The following is an 18,450-nucleotide window of genomic DNA, read 5'->3' as shown; positions in this document are numbered from 1 at the left end:
AGGTTTGTGTAACGGTACAAGGTTAATTATTACTCAGATGACCAATCATGTAATCGAAGCAAGAATCGTGATAGGAAAAAAGGTTGGTGATAGAGTACTTATCCCTAGAATGTATGTTAGTCCACCTGATGCAAAGTTTCCCTTTCGTATGAGGCGACGACAGTTTCCTGTTACCGTGGCGTTTGCAATTACTATAAACAAAAGTCAAGGTCAGACGCTAGAACATGTTGTATTGTTTCTACCAAAACCGGTTTTCACACATGGACACATTTATGTTGTCTTCTCTCGAGTCACAACCAGAAAAGACTTAAAGGTGTTAATTACAGATAAAGATGGGAAATGCCAGAATAAAACATTTAATGTTGTTTTAAAAGAGGTATTTGAGACTGTATAATTATGGTTTGTAGTTGGATAATTGTTTTGGATATTTAGACTTGAATTATATTTGTTCTCTTAAATAAAGTTATTTTTAATATCTTTAACACTACCTCTATTTTATAGTCAGATATAAACTTTCACATTAGAGAAAAATATTTTCTAATTTAGACTTATTCTATATTACAAAATAATAGATAAATAAATTGTAGATGGTCTAAAATATTAATTAAATTTTTCACATGATTATATTTTATTTGGTTTCAACAATGTTGTTTGAAAACATATAATTGTTAGCTGTATCATAAAGTGTATATATAATTTTACATCATATCTATTAACTACAAACAACCTTTAATCTGTAATTATATATATAATAATAAATATTATTTAATACTCAAACAAAAGGTGAGACACTAAAACGATTAAGACGCAACGTTTAATCATGACTGTTTGTATTCTTACAAATCCATAATCCCCTTTCGTTTTCGATAATAGAGAAGAAACATGAAAACCCTAATTTGAGAAAATCATGAGATTCGATAAAATTGCTGATCTTCTTCCCGGAAGAACTAATTGGCGTACACACAAAATTTCAATTAAACTTTAAAAATGGACTTTAAAATTTCAATTAAACTTTAAAAATGGACTTTAAAATTTCAATTTATATTTTGCATATGTAGAGTAATACTATAAACATTTTATTAACTATTCATTTATTATTTTAAAAAGTGAAAAAAGAAATATTTAATACGAAACTTACAAAAAATAATTTATGATTGAACAACGAACTACTATAAAAATTAAAAAAAAATTAAACAGATTTTTAAAATATAATAAAAATTTGATTCAACATTTTAAGAAATTAAAATGGTTTTTTTTCTATTCATTTCCTGCCCGCACAAGCGTGCGGGTAACTCTCTTAGTACTAATGATAGGAGATTAAAGATCTCGCAAAATTACATTACAACATATATTAAAAATCAAGCCAATAACTTCAATTATTTTTTAAATGTAAAATAAATTAATTTAATGTAAATAAAGAAAATTAAAAATTTCTTATTTTTGAACTTTGCTTTAGTGGCACATCACATTGTTGCAAGCACTTACAAAGTAAACACATACAGAGCAATTACATTCACATCACAATCACAAACACAAGCTATATCAAATGTTCTTCCTCTGTTGGATTTTCTATCCCAAGTATTTCTCGACAACATCGAGCCCACAAAACTCCTTCACAACAGACATTGTTGCTGGAACAGGCAATTCAAAGTACGTATCAGTCCCTTCCTGGTTACTGTTCCATGTCAGAATATGTTTCCTGGCTTCTTTAACAGCTGCTCGTACCGCGCAGTGAACAGAAGCCGCTAAAAGCAGTGGTGGTTCACCCGAAGCTGTATCAAAACCAAAACAAAAAGTTTTAAAAAAGACTTTTGAGCTTTGATCTTTTGGGTTTCAATAAAGAGAAATCAATGAGGAAAAAGAAGAGATAAGTAAAAGGTCACATTTGGATGAAAGAACACGATTCTTGTGTTGTCCACTGTTGAGAATCTCTACATTGAACTGTCTTGGGATTGTATCGACCGTTGGGATCTTGTAAGTCCATGTGCTGTCTGTTACCACGAGACCGTCTGAGTTCATTAGGAGCTCTTCAAGCATGAAGAACCCAAGTCCTTGAACAAATGCTCCTTCAATCTAAAAAAAAAAAACTACAAATTTAGATCAAGAACCAGACACAGACACACATAGAGTGGTTTCCCATGTCTAACCTGTCCTAAATCAACAGCGGGATTGAGACTCTTCCCACAATCATAGATAATATCCATGCGCAGAATCGTTGTTTCACCCGTCAAAACATTTATTTCAACCTGTTGATTACAACCAAAGAAAGAAGTGAAATCATTTCACAAAATGTAAGTAAACTGAGATCAGCTATTCTTCAAAGCTTTACCTCGCTCGCTCCAACTCCATAGTTAATATATTCGCCAGTGGAGTCGTCCGGCAAGTATAAGCTACTAACCGGCATGTTTAACGATTGCAGATAAGCCTACACACACAATTCAAGAGTAGAACATTCTAAGTTCATTCAAATTAACCAGAAAACATGAATAATGTTTCAAGATATGGACCTGATGAGGTTATCCCAAGTCACAGGTCCTGTTTGCTCCACCAAAGCAGTCTTGACGGGTAATAGCCTTTCGACTAAGCCATCACAACAAATCCTAACCGCTTCGTTGCTCGCCTCAGAGGTTGTGCAACCTGCAGTCATTGAGCCTTGCACCATACTTAAGGTGTCCGATTGGATGAACCTGATTTTCTTGAGCAGTTCATCGCTTCTAGTACCAATTATTCCTTTAATCGTAACAACAAAGCAATAGGCTTAGAACATAAGGCTAAGGCTATGGGCTAAAAGGCAAACCTATTCATCAATTCTGCAAACTAAAGCCCCTGATTCTTCTAGAGGTTTGATTGTTTTTCTAATTACAGTAAGATCTTCCACTTTCGCCTCTCGGGTTCCTTCGTATACGTCACTGTGACAGTAAGGGCCAGAAAGCTTTTGTAAGAAAGATTAAAACTTTGAATCGTTTGCAATTGAAAACAGTTGTGTATACCTTGCCACCATAGTCCCCATTCCATCTCCAACAATAGCACTCCGCTTATAGTACCATCCAATAAGTGAACTCTTATAGTACGAATCAAATCATCAAACCAACTATTTGTGTTAACCTCAGAAGAGGTTCAAGATATACCAAGTACTCTTGCTTCGTCTCCTAGATCGCCTTGATGATTCCCTGTTTGAATATATCCTAAATTCACATACAAATAAAAAGGTTAAAGATCATATCATGAATCTAAAAGAAAATAACATTTAAAACCATAGAACCCACCAGAAGAGAATCTTACACAAATCGATTCAGATTAGAAAGAAAACAATCAGTATCTGAGCTTACTTGATCGGAGAGATGAATCAGACAGATTTTTGAGGTTGATTTATTAACGATTTATGAGATTGAGTTTATCATCTCAAAATCGTGCTGATGACCAGAGAAGAATCCAAAACCACTACACATCAAGATTCAGAAACCAAATTCCAATTAAACTTGGTTTTAATCATCAAACATATACTTAAAATATAAACTTAATTAAAAGAGAAAAGAAACTAAAACCTTAGCATAATGGAAATTCTTTTCCTTTTTCTCTTCCTCTTCATCTCTTCGACTTCGTCGACAAAAAAAGAAAAAAAAAAACTTTAAATCCATTTGGGAGAGACGGCGAGAGAGAGAGCAGAGGCGAAGGAATTTTTTTTAGGTTTAGTCAATGAACGATTGTGATTTAATCTCAAAAAATATTGAACGGCTGAGATTAAAAAATGAAACCGGGTCAGATTACCGGGTAAAAAGTATCCGCGTGTTTATCCGAATAGAGAAATGATTAAATGACGATTTTAACCTTTTTTAAAATCGAAAATTTGGTCATAATTGCAATGGCATTGTATTGTAAATTCTTACAAAACTAAGGTTTTTTTCAGGCAACGTTTTTCTTTTAATAGTAGGGATAGGTTGTTTAATTTGATTTTGGGGTATGTGTCTCTTTTAAAGTCAACGTTTTGGTTTTAAAATAAGTGTTTTTATTTATTTATTTTATTTTATGGATTTAGTGGAAGAATTGGGTGATTTTGAGAAATTATTATGTTTTAAGGATTTGGGTTTTACACAAATAGTTGTTTATTTTTGTGGGATTTATTCTTGAGCGTAGAATATTTTCTTTAAGTTTCCTTTATTACGGGGGAGTTTGGTTATGGTTTAATCATTAGAGGAGTTGGGAGTTTATTGGATCACTCATGTTTAGGTTATTATTAGTCTGATTTGTGGACTGTCCAAGATAAGGACAATTGTTTTGTGGAGCTGCAGGATTTGCACCCACGGGATGTTTTCTACCAATACCGAAGACGAGCTGAAGTTCCACCACTCTTCTCAAGATTGAAGTTTTACCTGAAGATTTTGTTGACATGATTTGTCTGTCCTCAACATAATGTCCACGACATAGGTGTTCCGCTTTGTGGTTGCATAGTTTGCGTTCGTCCCACCTTCGTCGTGCGGGGGAGTATTAGGGAAGCAAGATGTGTATCTTGCGGACCAAGTAATATGGACCGTAAAGTCCGTTAATGAAGTGAAGCCCAATCCGAAAAATATATTCTAGATCTTGATATTACTTATTGTATAAGCTATTTCCTTATGTGTTTAGGAAAGTTTACATTATGTTGTGTTAGCAATATATCAAAGCTAATCACTATATATATGTATGCCTTAAATCTTATGAAACACAACTTAATCTATACTATTAATTGGGGAGTACAAATCAGAGATTTTCGAAAAAAATAAAAAAAAATTCCATATAATACCCCTACAAGAAAAGAAAGGAAGAAGAAAGAAAAAAAGAAATTAAGGGCATATAGGTAATCAGAAGTGTAAAAGGACGCGGATCCTCCGTGTTTGGTTACTACTCTATTCGGATCTTAATTACGTTAGATATGTATCCAAACAGTTCATTTCTCTCAAACCTGTAAATGAAATCGAAATAAAACGTAATCACAACCCAATCATCTCAACTATAAAAACGGCAACTAATTTAATGCAATCCCTGATCATCCTCTTTCATATCGTACCAAACAGGAAAATGAAATCATAAAATTAATTGAAAATATTTACAGTAAATATTTTCATTTCTATCAATCGCAACAACCAATACTCTTACCAATTTTGTTCATAATTTAATATGTTAAGAGTTAATCAAAACCAAACAATTCTCCTTTTCACAGCTGACCATTAAAAATATCAATCATCTCAACAAAAAACGGAAACAGTTTTAATTCAATTCCTAATCTTACTATGGTATATCATATCAAATCAAAAACAGAAAATCTTAAATTGATTGCATCGAATATTCTTCCTATCAAACAAACCTAACAACCGATAACTTATGCTACTATAAAACCATAGATCACCACGTACATAACAAAACACATCAAAAATACAAACAAATAGATTAGAAATTTACCTTAGAATAAGTCATGGCGGCCATTCACTCAATTTTCCGAGCTCAATGCCTCCAAAACAACATGGAAGATAAGAGTCAAGATCGTGCATAGAGATGATATTGGCTGATTCTGCAGTAAGCTATTTTCCTTTTGTTTATAACTTTTAAATATATTTCCTACAACTAACCAAGAACTTACAATTTTTAATAACTATGTTTACTGTTTCATTTTAGGGTTCCCTTATTCATGCCACGTTAAAGAAGTATCACTCAATATCTAGCAATTATGCATTTTCAGAATGTGATACCCAACATGATGAGTTGAAGTGCATACCTGAAAATCATAACCAACAAGCATCGGTGAGATGAGTGTTTAAAGTGATTATTCTTTTTAAAACATCATAGTCAAATACTCACAAAGTCACAAATCTTATTACAGGTACAATCATAGCATGTCTCGCAGGTTAAATATTATTATTTGTAAAGCTTTTTAATAACTCATCAATACTTGAAAGCGAACAGAAGCAGGATTTCTATCTCCAGTTCCCCACAAAGCAAATCAAAAGAGTCGTTGAGATGATTGAGGTAAAGTTATTTTTAAAACCATGATAATATTAAATCAAACATCAACTGAAATTTTCTAATGTATTTCCTGTTTATTGGACTATTTCAGTGTATCTAACTATTTCATTGTTGAATATGTATTAATCTGCATTTCATTTGGCATAAAAGTTACAACAACTTATTGCTAACCTTTATAACAAAACGAAAACAGATTTGAATCCACTCAAAGAGGGCAACACAACAATCAAAGAAGGCAAAGAACAAGAATCACATTTGAAACTCCTATTCCTTTTCCAAAAGGTTCAACATGGGGTGAAGATTTAAGGACTTACAAAGATTTGTCTACAGGACATACAAGGAAGCATGTTTAGAAGTCTTTTAGACGAATGATATGTTATTTCTTTTAAAAGAAAATCTAAAATCTTATCATAGTTTTCCATTCTTTAATTGTTTCTATTTTCTTAACTATGTTAGAAAATTATCAATCTGTATAACTTTCTTTCGTTAGTGTTCATAAAGTTCAAGACTTATTACTTAAACAATTTAAGTGAAATATGAGAATAGTCATTGTTCATATCAATCAATCCAGTTTCGTGAAGAACTCACCTTAAAGAAAAATAACATTTAAGATTCAATTAAAAGAGATGCCTTTTTTCTTAATACTATGATTTTTAGTTGAAAATCTTATAATTTTCTTTTCTGGGTTATGAATTATTTTATGGTTGTCCAGAATTCTAAAAAGCTAAAATTTAATCAAAAGTTAAATAGGTCTATATATCTTACCCCCATAATCAAATTCAGATAATTAAAAAAAAATCAGAATCCAAATCAAATACCAAATGGTAATCGGAGATGAAAAAATTGATGTAAACATAGTAAGCAAACAGGAGTTTTTTTGTAACTCTCTATCATCTTCCTTGTGCCAAAAAAAAACAATTTGAGTAATCATCTATCTCTCAAATCAAAATTCCAAATTCACATCTTTTTCAATATTTACAGAGGGGATTGAAAACCCAGAAGATATGAAAACAAACGAAAATCAAAATAACAATTCATACATAGAACTATAATATGCAGAATAGGATTACCTCATTACTGAATTCAATTGAGAGTTTTTTGTAATCGATACTGTATTTGGAGATTTGGTTTCCAACATCGCCCAAAAAGCTTCGATTGTAACTTTGTTTGATGGGCCTTCCCGTCAAGATGAGTCAAGTGCATGCGCTTCCTCATTTTTTGTTAAGAATTTCGCGAATCAAAACAATAGATTCAAAACAAAGAACATAAGGTTATGTAGCCGACAAGAGATAACTAAGAAGATGTCGTCTACAGTTTCTTTATTTTTGGGGTTTGAGTTATTTTTTTCTTTTTTCATCTCATTTTATTAAAATAGAAAGGGCTATACAGATGACAAAATGAAAATTATCGACAAAAAATAAAATGAGATGAAAGGCCAAAGCCCATACAAGAACAAGCCCAATAACCCAAAAAACAACCGCATGAAGGAAGAGTCGATCATGTTCAACACAAGGATTCCTAAAAATGAAAATAACCACAATGCAACTAAAATCTTTTTACGATCCTTACCATTAAAAATTATAAAAGCTAAAGAAATTCTAATGGTCTAACCTATATAATCCATTAAATATAAAACACATAGTCACATAGACATAATAAATTAAATTTTTTTTTCATATGAAATATAATAACTTCAGAAGCTTTGAGAAATATATATAAGAAATTTCATTGATCTATTTATTTCAAACATCAGGACAAGTAAATAGATATGAGACGGAAACAGGTAATTCTGAAAATAATATAACACTATTTTGTAATAGTGAAGATACGACTCTACTCTTGGGAGCACGAAGTCTTAGACGCAGCCCTATACCTCTACACTCGGAGTTACAAGCCTTGATTTGGGCAATGGAGTCCCTCCTGGTGGTTGGTGTTACTGTCAAAATTTTGAGTCAGATTGCTGAGAGTTAGTCGCCTTCTCAAATTTGTTGGACGATTTTACTTCCCTCCTATCATCTTTTCCATCCTTTGCTCTTACCCAGATCCCGGGTGTGTCAAATGTGAGGGCATATTGTCATGCACGTTCTTCAAGATCTTTAGTTTATGAAATTTCTTTTGTAAACTCTTTCCCTCTAGTTTGGGCTACTAACCGGGAGTCATCTTTTAATTTAATGTTAGGTCAAAAAAAAGAAAAATTGAATACTAAACTGGTATGAGTTTGGATTATGACTGTTAATACTCCTAAAAAATATTTTTACAACCACAATCTCACACATACGTAATATATTATAAACTTTATAACAAATTTGGTTTTTGAAATTAACCCCGCATGCGGATCCGAACCTAGTAAACTATTATATTTCTATAATATTTGACAAAAGATATATCTCTCTCTCTCTCTCTCTCTCAACTTAAGTAAGGATTTATGCAACCTTTAATCAACGTACATTTTTCTGGGAAGGAGAGAAGGATCGATTGCAACAGTCCTGAAGCTTCGTTCCTCAAGCTTAATTCGTCTTCCCTTGAATCAAACCATTATCATCTCTGTTTGGTGTGTATTCTCTCTCGCTCTCACACCCTAATTAGATTTGTTTGCCGGAGGACCTCTGGGTTCAGGACAACAATGGTAAAAGTTTTGGACACTTTTCCGGTTCTCTTGGATTCACATTGATGACTTGGTGAACTTAATTTACGAGGCCCTCGGTAATCCATCCTACCAAGGTAATTCATTCTGCGATTTCTTCATGGTTCTCTTTGAATTCCGACAAGCTTAAGCAGTCTCTTCCTCCAGGTTTGTAATCTTTATTCTGCTCTCTATTTCTTTTTTTATTGTTCTACACTGCCCAAATTCTCACACTTGGAAACATTGGTAAACTTTATTGGATTATGTCGTATGAGTTTTAAACTTGGATTTAGTTGTAATCACTTGAAACATGAAACAAATTGTTGACTTTAGCATTGAGTGCTTAACCTTGGCTTTATAGTACGTAACTATGTTTAATGAAAAGCATTACATTCTCATATTGTTGTTTTTTATGAGTTGTGGACTTTTGTCACTCTTCTTTTCAGGTTTGAGTGTACAAGACCTTTGAAGATGGAGCAAAGTTCTTCTGCAGTTTGTTGGTGACTAATCCTTTCATCGTCGTATAATTTTCTTAGGAGTTTTTGTGGTTTCCAGTATTAGTGTGTTTTGGATTTATTCAATTTGATAATTACTGATTCTGGTTGGTTCGTAGCTCATGCTCTTGATGTATTCTCCAGCCAAGGCAATACAGTGACTTTCTCTAGTGATCCTAAACTGGAAAATGTCAATTTGGTGATTTCATATTGCATGTTTAAAGTTGGATTTGCGATGGGAACTGCAGTTGAAACTGTTGAGGACTGCAGAAAGATGTTTGAGATTGGAAATCTTGTTGCCTACAAGCTTGTCTGGGTATGGCTATCAATGTGTGCTTTTCAATGAAAATAAACCATGGGCCATGTTTGTGTGAATATTCACTTGAGTTTGTGTGTCATTTAAAATTTTTAGAACCTTACAAAAAATTCTACCATTGGACTATGTCAAAAATAAATCACTTTCAAAAGTGTCTAAATTTTTAACTTTTTATTTTTTTTTAATTACAAATACAGTTAGATCCCATAAAATGGATTCCAACCATTGGTGATGCTCTTAGGTGTGTTGAAAAGAATGAAGTCAATTTTTTTTTTTTTTTTTTGTGAAATATTCTAAAATCACCCAAAGTTTATAATAAACTAGAATTTGTACCCGCGCAAGCGCGAGATTTTAATTGAAAATATGTTCTATTAATATAAATTTTTGAGCTTGAATATAATCATTCAAAGTTTTGAGGGTAAATCTTTATACACGTATGTCATGTGGTAATATTAGGAAAAATAAACGATATTGATGACCACTTTAAAATCTTTTATCATTAAAAGATATTATTTCTTATTCATATTTCATTAAAATATTTTTAAATGCTTTGATGTTGATGATTGTTGATCTAATTGTATATATTATTTATGATAGATGTTGATACTAACATAATATTATTCCCTATAAATTTGAATATACCGAATCTCATGAATATTGTTTAGTGTAAAGGTAAAATATAATATCATATCGTTATACCATTTTTACCAAGCTTGCTTTACCCATCGAAGTAATTGCAACGTACCATAAACGATCAATTCATGAATGTGCGTATCTTATCCCACTTTCCATGATTATATGGCCAAACTATTAAACCCGACTTGGAATCTAATAATCGATTTAATAATGTATGTCATTTATTTTTCTACAAACTCATTCGTTTCACACAATTAATGAGATGTCATAGATTTTAACTGTTTATTATTATCTTTTCAAGTTTTACTAATTTATTTTCAAACACTTTTAACTATATTTTTTTCATCATTATTGATGATGCACTCCTTTTAACATCTACTTTTTTCAAATTCTATTGTCTCACATATAACACATATTAGACTATAAAATGATTTTCAAGATATATTACAATTTACAACTATTTTATCTTTAATTACTATCTTTCAATACTTAAATTTGGATTAGAAGCATTTGATTCAATTTATGAAATATCAAACTTGTTTTCATTTTTGATCATGTTATAGAATTATATTTAACTTTTAGTTTTATTTTTCATGTTTAAAATTTTATAAATACAATTACAGATTTTTTTTTATTCTACCAAAATTTTAAATATTACTTCCATTCTAAAACTCAATAATACATTTGAAATTTTAAATTATGGTCAGTTTAATAGAAAATTTTAATTATATTATTACCACTAATAAAAAAAATTATAGTATTGTTTTGTTATTTTAATATTTTACGTAATAATTTTTTAATTTAAATTTTCTATTAATTATAATTAACATGAATATGCACTAAATGAATATTTTAAATTTATTTTAAAGTAAAAAATTGAATCCATATGATTTAAAAATAGTGTTGGGCCTAGAGACTTTGGATAAAATAGTGCTGGGCTTACAGAGTTTAGATTAAAATTTTGCTGATCAGTTTGTCAATTATATAATTGTTTAAAAGACTTTTAAAATGTGTAAGACCCACAAATTAAAAAAAAAAGGCTGATGTGGCAGCACCAGGAGTGAGAAAATATAACTTTATATATATAGAATCTCACATAATCACATTTCATTTTCTTTTTCTTTCATATAAAAACTCTAAAAATAATCAAATCTTCTAAAATCCATTTCAAATTTTCCAAAATTCTAAAATATTAAAATTCTATAAAATCCTTTAAAAGTCAAGTTCAATACCCCCTCTATATCGGATTTTAATCTCTCTAGCCCCTTTTGTTCTAATTCCAATTAGAAAAACTCCTACATATTCTCACTATCCCCTATCTTTTCCAATATTATCAAAATCCCACTCTACCCTTCTTATATTATATAATAAATTTGAATCTCAAAAGAAAAAAGAGAAAAAAAGAAAAAAAAATTAACCAATAATAAAAACTCTCTCTCCTCTCTCATTTGTCAAAAATAAAATAAAACGGTCGATATTGAGCTTCTCTCTCATTCTTACGATTTTGAATCCTCCTCTCTCTCTTCTTCTTCTTCATCCACCACTAACACTCACTTGAAGGTAGTTTTAATCTCTCTTATTGTCTAAATTTCCTTCGATATAACATTATGAAATTGTTGTGGAATCTCAATTTGAATGATAAATTGTAGATTTGTAAATTTATTTTGTCTTCATGCTTGTTAAGGTTAGTAGACTTGTTTTCTTAGTGGATTAAGGTCTTGCATTGGTTATTATGACTGAGAAAGGTTGAATTTGAGATTGAATGCCGGATTTTGTAAAAAAATTTGGGGATTTCAGATCTGGGACAACTGGGACCATTGGGTATAACTATGTAGGAAATTAAGGATCCAAAAATTTGGTGCAACTAAGACAAATAGGTACAACTATGTTTATGAACTGCTACTAAAAAATGGAAATTGACTGTTTTCTTTCTCTTTCTTTTTCAGGTGACAATGCCAAAGACTTCAGTCATACGCTTTCTTTATGATGGATACTATTCAAGTATCGGAGAAGATGTACGATGAATTTCAAGAGAAGATAAGGAAGTGTATTTTTTTCTTATGAAGGCATCATCTAGTGATGTATCATATGCTAAGTTGGTTGAGAAGATATGCAGCAAGATAAGGGTAGATGAGGCTATGAAAAGTCTGAGAGTTAGTTACTTTCCCTTCTCATTCCCAAACTATAAGGGAATACCAAATTATATTCGAGATGATGGAGATGTTGTGTGTTATTTAAAGGATGTGTCTAAAGAAGAGTTTAGAAGTGTTTTGCATGTCGAAGTTACCAATAATGAAGAACAAAATCAGGGGATCGATGAAAATGAGGGGTTTGATCAAGTTTTGATAAAAGATTTGGCAACAAGAAATCTTCCAAATAATGAAGAGATTGCTCTAATTGGTGGAGCGAATGATAGTGGTGGAGCGAATAAAGAGATTGCTCTAATTGATGGAGCGAATAAAGAGATTGCTGTAATTGATGGAGCAAATAAAGAGATTGCTGTAATTGATGGAGCGAATAAAGAGATTGTTGTAATTGATGGAGCGAATGATAGTTGGTGGAACGAATGGTAGTGGTGGTGGTGGTATCGTAGATATGTACGTAAGAGAACCATCACTACAAAATCTGGTGGTGGTCGAGAATGAAGATAGAGATGTAGAAGGAACCAAGTCTGGACCTCTTTTATGGGAAGATGGTCTTGATTTTGCGATAGCCCAAGAATTTGGAAGCAAAGAAGCAATACAAAGTTTAATTGAAAAGGCTGGACATAAAAATTGTTTTGAGTTTGTTGTAAAGAAGTCGGAGCCGTTAAGATATGTGGCAAAATGTTCTGAAGCACAGAATGGTTGCAATTGGTACGTAAGAGCTGCAAGGGGTGATAAGTCTAAGCTTTTCTCTATAAGAACTCATAGAAATATTCATACATGCTCTCGGTCAACAACAAGTACATGGCGAATTAGAAGGAAAGGTACACCAAATTTGGCTGCTTCTTTTTTGGCTGCAGATTATCCGGCTAAAATTGCCACGCCAGTTTCAAAAGCTCTCATTCACTTAATTCAAGGAAGATTTGGTGTGCAGGTGTCATACTCTACCGCGTGGAGAGGAAAAAAAGAAGCTGCAGATGATGTTCGAGGTTATGATGTTAAACAAGGAAGAAGACAAGAAAAAAGGTGCGCATTTGTTGGAGAAGATAGAGACAAAGGAGGTAAAAAGAAGTCGACTGGTACGGGTGAGTGGTTTGACAATGATGGTGACCAAAATTGATTTCTGATTCCTTTTATTGTGATGATTTTAGGAACGATGGTGTTTGTATTTGTTCTGTTTCTGATTGCTTTTTAAAAACGATGGTGTTTGTGTTTGATGGTGTCTGTGAAACTTATTTGTTCTGTTTCTTACAACTGAGTTTAACAGGTACAACTATTGTTAATTTCCTTGTCGTATTTGTACAGATTTTGAGTTGTCCTGTCTTGGTACAACTAAGTACAACCGGTACAACTATAGTCTATTACCAAAATATAAAAATTAAATTAGAAAACTTAGAACCAAAATCTAAAAATTTGGTCTTTTAAGGCTACTTTGTATGTAACAACCACAAAATTTTAACGTTATCCACTTCACATGTAAAAAACAAATCTAAACCATAGAAATCCAAATTCTTCAATAAACAACCTTAGTATTTTAAAGTTTCTTTGTATATAATGACCACATATTATGATAATCAAGAAATAATGGTGATTTCAAACATTTATATACAAGATGACATAGGACTTCTATTCTAATTATGTAATAACATAAGTACAACTAGAAAAAAATGATAAGAGTGAAGAACAACTAATTTTGTGGTTTTTAGAACAAAGAACAACTATGTTAATTTAAGTACAACTGTGTACAACTGGACAACTATATGAATTTCTGACGGCGCAAACAATTAATTTCTATACATGTGAGGTTCTTTGACGGCGCCAGATGTCACAATGTAGACTTTTAACAGCACGAAAGGAAAAAATATCAGTTATACCAGATACGTAGTTGTACTTAACTTTACTCAGTTGTACCAGAATAATAGTTAAAAATAGAAAAACCCAAAAACATAGTTGTCCCTAGAAACACCAGCTGTACCTAAAATCAGTTGCATAATAAACACAAAACAAAATAACCCAAGAACATAGTTGTCCCTAGAAACACCAGTTGTACCTAAAATCAGTTGCATAATAAACGAAAGACAAGTTGGATATCCAGACAAGTTTTCAAAACTACACAAACAAATATCACTTCTTATTTTTTTTTTCGTAGCTATGAAAGGAATAGTGATGAACTTTGACGTACGGAGTTTCCTCTTCTCTCTCGGAGCTTCATGTTCTCCTTAACCATCACCAGTTGGCTCTCTCGGAGCTTCATGTTCTCCTTCACCTTCTTCTCCTTCTCCTTCTCCTTCTTTTTCTATTTCTTCTCCTTCTCATTTTTTTTCTATTCCTTCTTCTTCTCTTTCACCATCACCAGCTGGCTCACCTTGTCCTTCTTTTTCTCCTTCTTTTCCTCCTCCTCCTTTACTCTCAGATTCTCCTTCTTTTTCTATTCCCATCTGAATTTCAACTTCTCCTTCTTTTTCTGTTCCCGTTCCTGTACCACCAGCACTAGTTCCTTCTGTCCTCCCAGCCTCATCATCTCTCCATGCAGAAAATGCATTCCCAAAATTCTCTCTATACTGGAAATTCATTCCCAAGCTTTCAATATTTTTGAGCCTCCTATCAAATTCATCTATCTTCTTATCTATCTTCTGATTAACTTCTATGAATCCATTTTCCATGGCTTTCATCAACCTCTCCTCAAGCTCCTTCAAACTAGTCAGATTTCTTTTTTGTTGGTGCTCCTCCATATGTTCAACTACTGACACGTTTTCTTGTTGCTGCTCCCATGAGTTAACTTTCAATGAGTAATACTTCTGTAACCAATGTAAATTTATGCTAAATATAATTTTGTGAATTAATTTCGAAACGGTTCTAATGTTTTTTCTTTTATAATTTGTGTTGTATTTGCATTCATGAATTCCTCTCGCATACCTAAACTAGGTTGAGTCTCTAGCAAGAGATTGTTATATTAATTTAGCCTTTTCGGTTAAAAATCATTAGAATTTGGTTAATTTTTATTTCAATTTTTTCGAGAGACTTTACAATGTGAAAAAATTTGTATCGAGAGTTTTTTTTTTTTTTTGGTTAAAAATCATTGGGGCTTTGGAATTGTTTTGTTTGTAGTCATTAACTATATAATTAATTTTAAATGATTAGCTTATCCTTTTCTAAATTATGAACAATTTTAAAACTCTTTAATAGTTTAAATATTATTATATTATTGATGTTTGTTTTTTTGAATTTTAAAATATATTACAGTTTATACTATTTGTATTCTACAATTAAGTCATGTTATTTTGTGATCTAACCAAAATGCAATACATTAGCTGCTGAATATATGATTGCAAAATAGAATATTGATATTTTGAGTTCCTTGTAGATCTTGAAAACAAGTTGAACATTATCCTTATTCATCTTGGGTGGCTTGCTTTTGTGCTGGCTTGCTTTTGTGTTATTTTTAAGTCTTATATTACTGTTTCCACATCAAGTTTTTGTGCTAGTACCTTCTTCTTTTCTATTACATTAGGTAGTTATTTTAGTGACTGAAAACCTAAACTAAAAATAAATTGATTTAGCTACCTGATCAAAGGTCAATTAATAACCCAAAGCACACTCAACCACGATCAAGTGGTGTCGTCGTAGCACTTTAGGGTTGAATCCACAGAGACCAAGCGATGCACTATGAAACTATATAGATCAAGTATAGCTAAAGCAATAAGAAAGATTGTTTTTCATGTAACCGATCAAAGACAGAAATTAAATAAAAGTTTGTAAAATCAAGAGAAAGTATTGGGCATAGGGAATCAGTTAGGAGCAATGATCACTTAATCAGATGATAAATTGGGAAAGCATTAAACACCGTTCTAGAACTCAAATCTCAAATGTAAAACTAACCTACTGTCGCAGCATTAGCTATCTATGCAAGGAATTGATAAAACTCTAAACCGTCGTTTGAATCTAAACAATCCTAGCATGCAATAAGTTCAAGTTTGATTATGTTCACAAGGTGCCTCAACTTCAACTGTCGTTGGCTAAGGATCACCTTGTTCACCTATGTTCTTTCAAGCAATTCAACAACACTTTTGATGCCTAGATGAATTTAACCTAAGACCATAAACTAGGTAGCTAATCTAGTTTAAGCAATAAGAACAACAATAGATGAAGAACACAATAGATCAATCCCAAATCTAACAACCTAAGTTAGAGAATCATAAAACTCCTTTTGAAATCCGAAATCCAACAGGGACTACTCAGACATCGACCAACAGCAATCACAAATCAAATATGAAGAAAACATGTTTGAATTGCAAAGAGAAATAAAAGGGTTCAGATTCTTCTCCAAAGGTTAGAAAGGATAAGAGATCTTCTCCCAAAGCTTACAAGTGCTCAAAGGCTGCGTAGAATAAAACTTGTCCTTCTAGAAGTCGAGCCTCGTGCTTAAATATCAAAATAAAACCCTTAAAGTAGGTTTAAAACGAAAAAGGAAAACTTGCTTCGGGTATGGGACTGGTCGATCCCGAATGCGGATCAGCCGATCCTGGATGCTTTTCTCTGTTTGCTCCATCTGTTTGCTAGTCCGATCAGTCTTCACCAAATTGGCTCTAGATGCATGTTTTCATCCCCAAAACACTCAGTTTCCTTCCAAAGTAACCTAGAACCTGTACAAACTCTCAAAAGACCAAAAAGACTCTAAAAGCATACTTGGACTTAATAAAAGACTCAAAACAAGTATTAAAACTATAGTTAAAACCCTATAAAATGCAGACACATCACTACCCTCTCTTGTCAAATACTTCTCATGTTCCATTGATCTTGGTGGGGTTCGATCTTGTAATTACTACTAAGACACAATAGTTGTGCATTTGCGGGTTGCTATATAGGTTTTAAACTTAATTGTGGCAATTGCAGAATAAATTATGAACATATTGATTTTCTTTGCTTATATTAAGTCAAAGAGGCTTTGTTCATACGTATACGAGTCTTGACCTTCTAACCAAAAAAACGTCTATGTCTTTACAGTTTAAAGACTCTATATGCACATAAAATAATACTTTTAGAGTTTTGTCTTAGTAAGAAACTTTTTATGCCTTAGCTAACTTCTATTGTCGAAATATTTTCGTGTTATGCTGGTCCTTGTAGGGTTTGATCTAGTAATTACTACTAGGACACAATAATTGCACACTTGCAATTAGTAAACTGGTGTTAAACCTAATCGTGGAAATTGTAAAACAAAACATATTAACCTTCTTTACTTATATAACATCATATATGCTTTTAGTTCATAAATGTGAGTCTGACATATGACAAAAAAAACCATCATGAACATATTACATTCTTGCTTATATGAATTCGTAGATGCTTTTAGTTTATAAGCGTGAGTCTGACATCTTACATAAAAACTGTTCGTGAACATATTGACTTTATATAAAACCATATATGTTTCTAGTTCATAAACGTGAGTCTGACATCTTACATAAAAACTGTTCATGAACATATTGACCTTATTTGCTTATATGAAGCCATATATGTTTTTAGTTCATAAATGTGAGTCTGATATCTGACAGAAAAAACCGTCCATGAACATATTGACTTTTTTTACTTATACGAAGTCATATATGCTTTTAGTTCATAAACGTGAGTCTGACATCTGACAAAAAAACCGTCCATGAACATATGGAACTTCTTTGCTTATACAAACCTATAGATGCTTTTAGTTCATAAATGTGAGTTTGACATCTGCTAAAAAAACCGTCCATGAACATATTGACCTTCGTTGCTTATACGAAGCCATAGATGATTTTAGTTAATAAATGTGATTCTTAACATATGACAAAAAGGCATCCGTGAACATATTGAGCTTCTTTGCTTATATGAAACCATGTATACTTTTAGTTCATAAATGTGAATCTGACATCTGACAAGAAAAACCGTCCATGCAAACTCTTCAAAATGAAACGACACTTTAAAGTTTTGTCTCACTCGTATTAGGAATCCACACTAAGCATTAAGTTTACTATACTCCAAAGTTTGGTATTAGAGCTGGTCTTCCACTAGACAAATGATTTATCGACAATTTTTATTTTGTTTCATTGTTTTCAATCTATTTTTCTATAACTGTCACAGATCTGTTGACATATTGAGATAAAATTAATTACAAAGCTTTCTCAATAACAATTGAGAATTTTAGGGTCTGAATGGTAACTGCGATCAGGGTTGTCAATTCGTCTGCGGTTTGGATCACTTTATTTTTAAGAC

The 18,450-nt window shown here is 32.0% G+C and overlaps 1 protein-coding gene and 1 long non-coding RNA gene across 2 annotated transcripts; both read right to left on the bottom strand.

Moving 5' to 3' along the window:
* Positions 1-1,414: 1,414 nt before the first annotated feature.
* On the bottom strand, positions 1,415-3,683 carry LOC104747023 (indole-3-acetaldehyde oxidase). The gene is given in 9 exon segments (XM_087488617.1): positions 1,415-1,772; positions 1,884-2,073; positions 2,148-2,246; positions 2,330-2,425; positions 2,483-2,687; positions 2,798-2,909; positions 2,991-3,185; positions 3,330-3,441; positions 3,546-3,683. Coding segments are annotated over 6 exon segments (801 nt in total). The 5' UTR covers positions 2,806-2,909; positions 2,991-3,185; positions 3,330-3,441; positions 3,546-3,683; the 3' UTR covers positions 1,415-1,569.
* Positions 3,684-4,594: 911 nt separating this feature from the next.
* Positions 4,595-7,352, bottom strand: LOC109129219 (uncharacterized). The gene is made up of 3 exons (XR_002035407.2): positions 7,068-7,352; positions 5,437-5,485; positions 4,595-4,939 (listed from the first exon to the last, which is right to left on the bottom strand). It is a non-coding gene; the product is annotated as an uncharacterized LOC109129219 (long non-coding RNA).
* Positions 7,353-18,450: the final 11,098 nt, after the last annotated feature.

The sequence above is a fragment of the Camelina sativa genome, chromosome 15 (assembly GCF_030686135.1).
Source record: "Camelina sativa cultivar CO46 ecotype springtype chromosome 15, ASM3068613v1".
Taxonomy (NCBI): domain Eukaryota; kingdom Viridiplantae; phylum Streptophyta; class Magnoliopsida; order Brassicales; family Brassicaceae; genus Camelina; species Camelina sativa.
The sequence above is the reverse complement of the archived record's forward strand: the minus strand, read 5'-3'. Positions and strand labels throughout refer to the sequence as shown.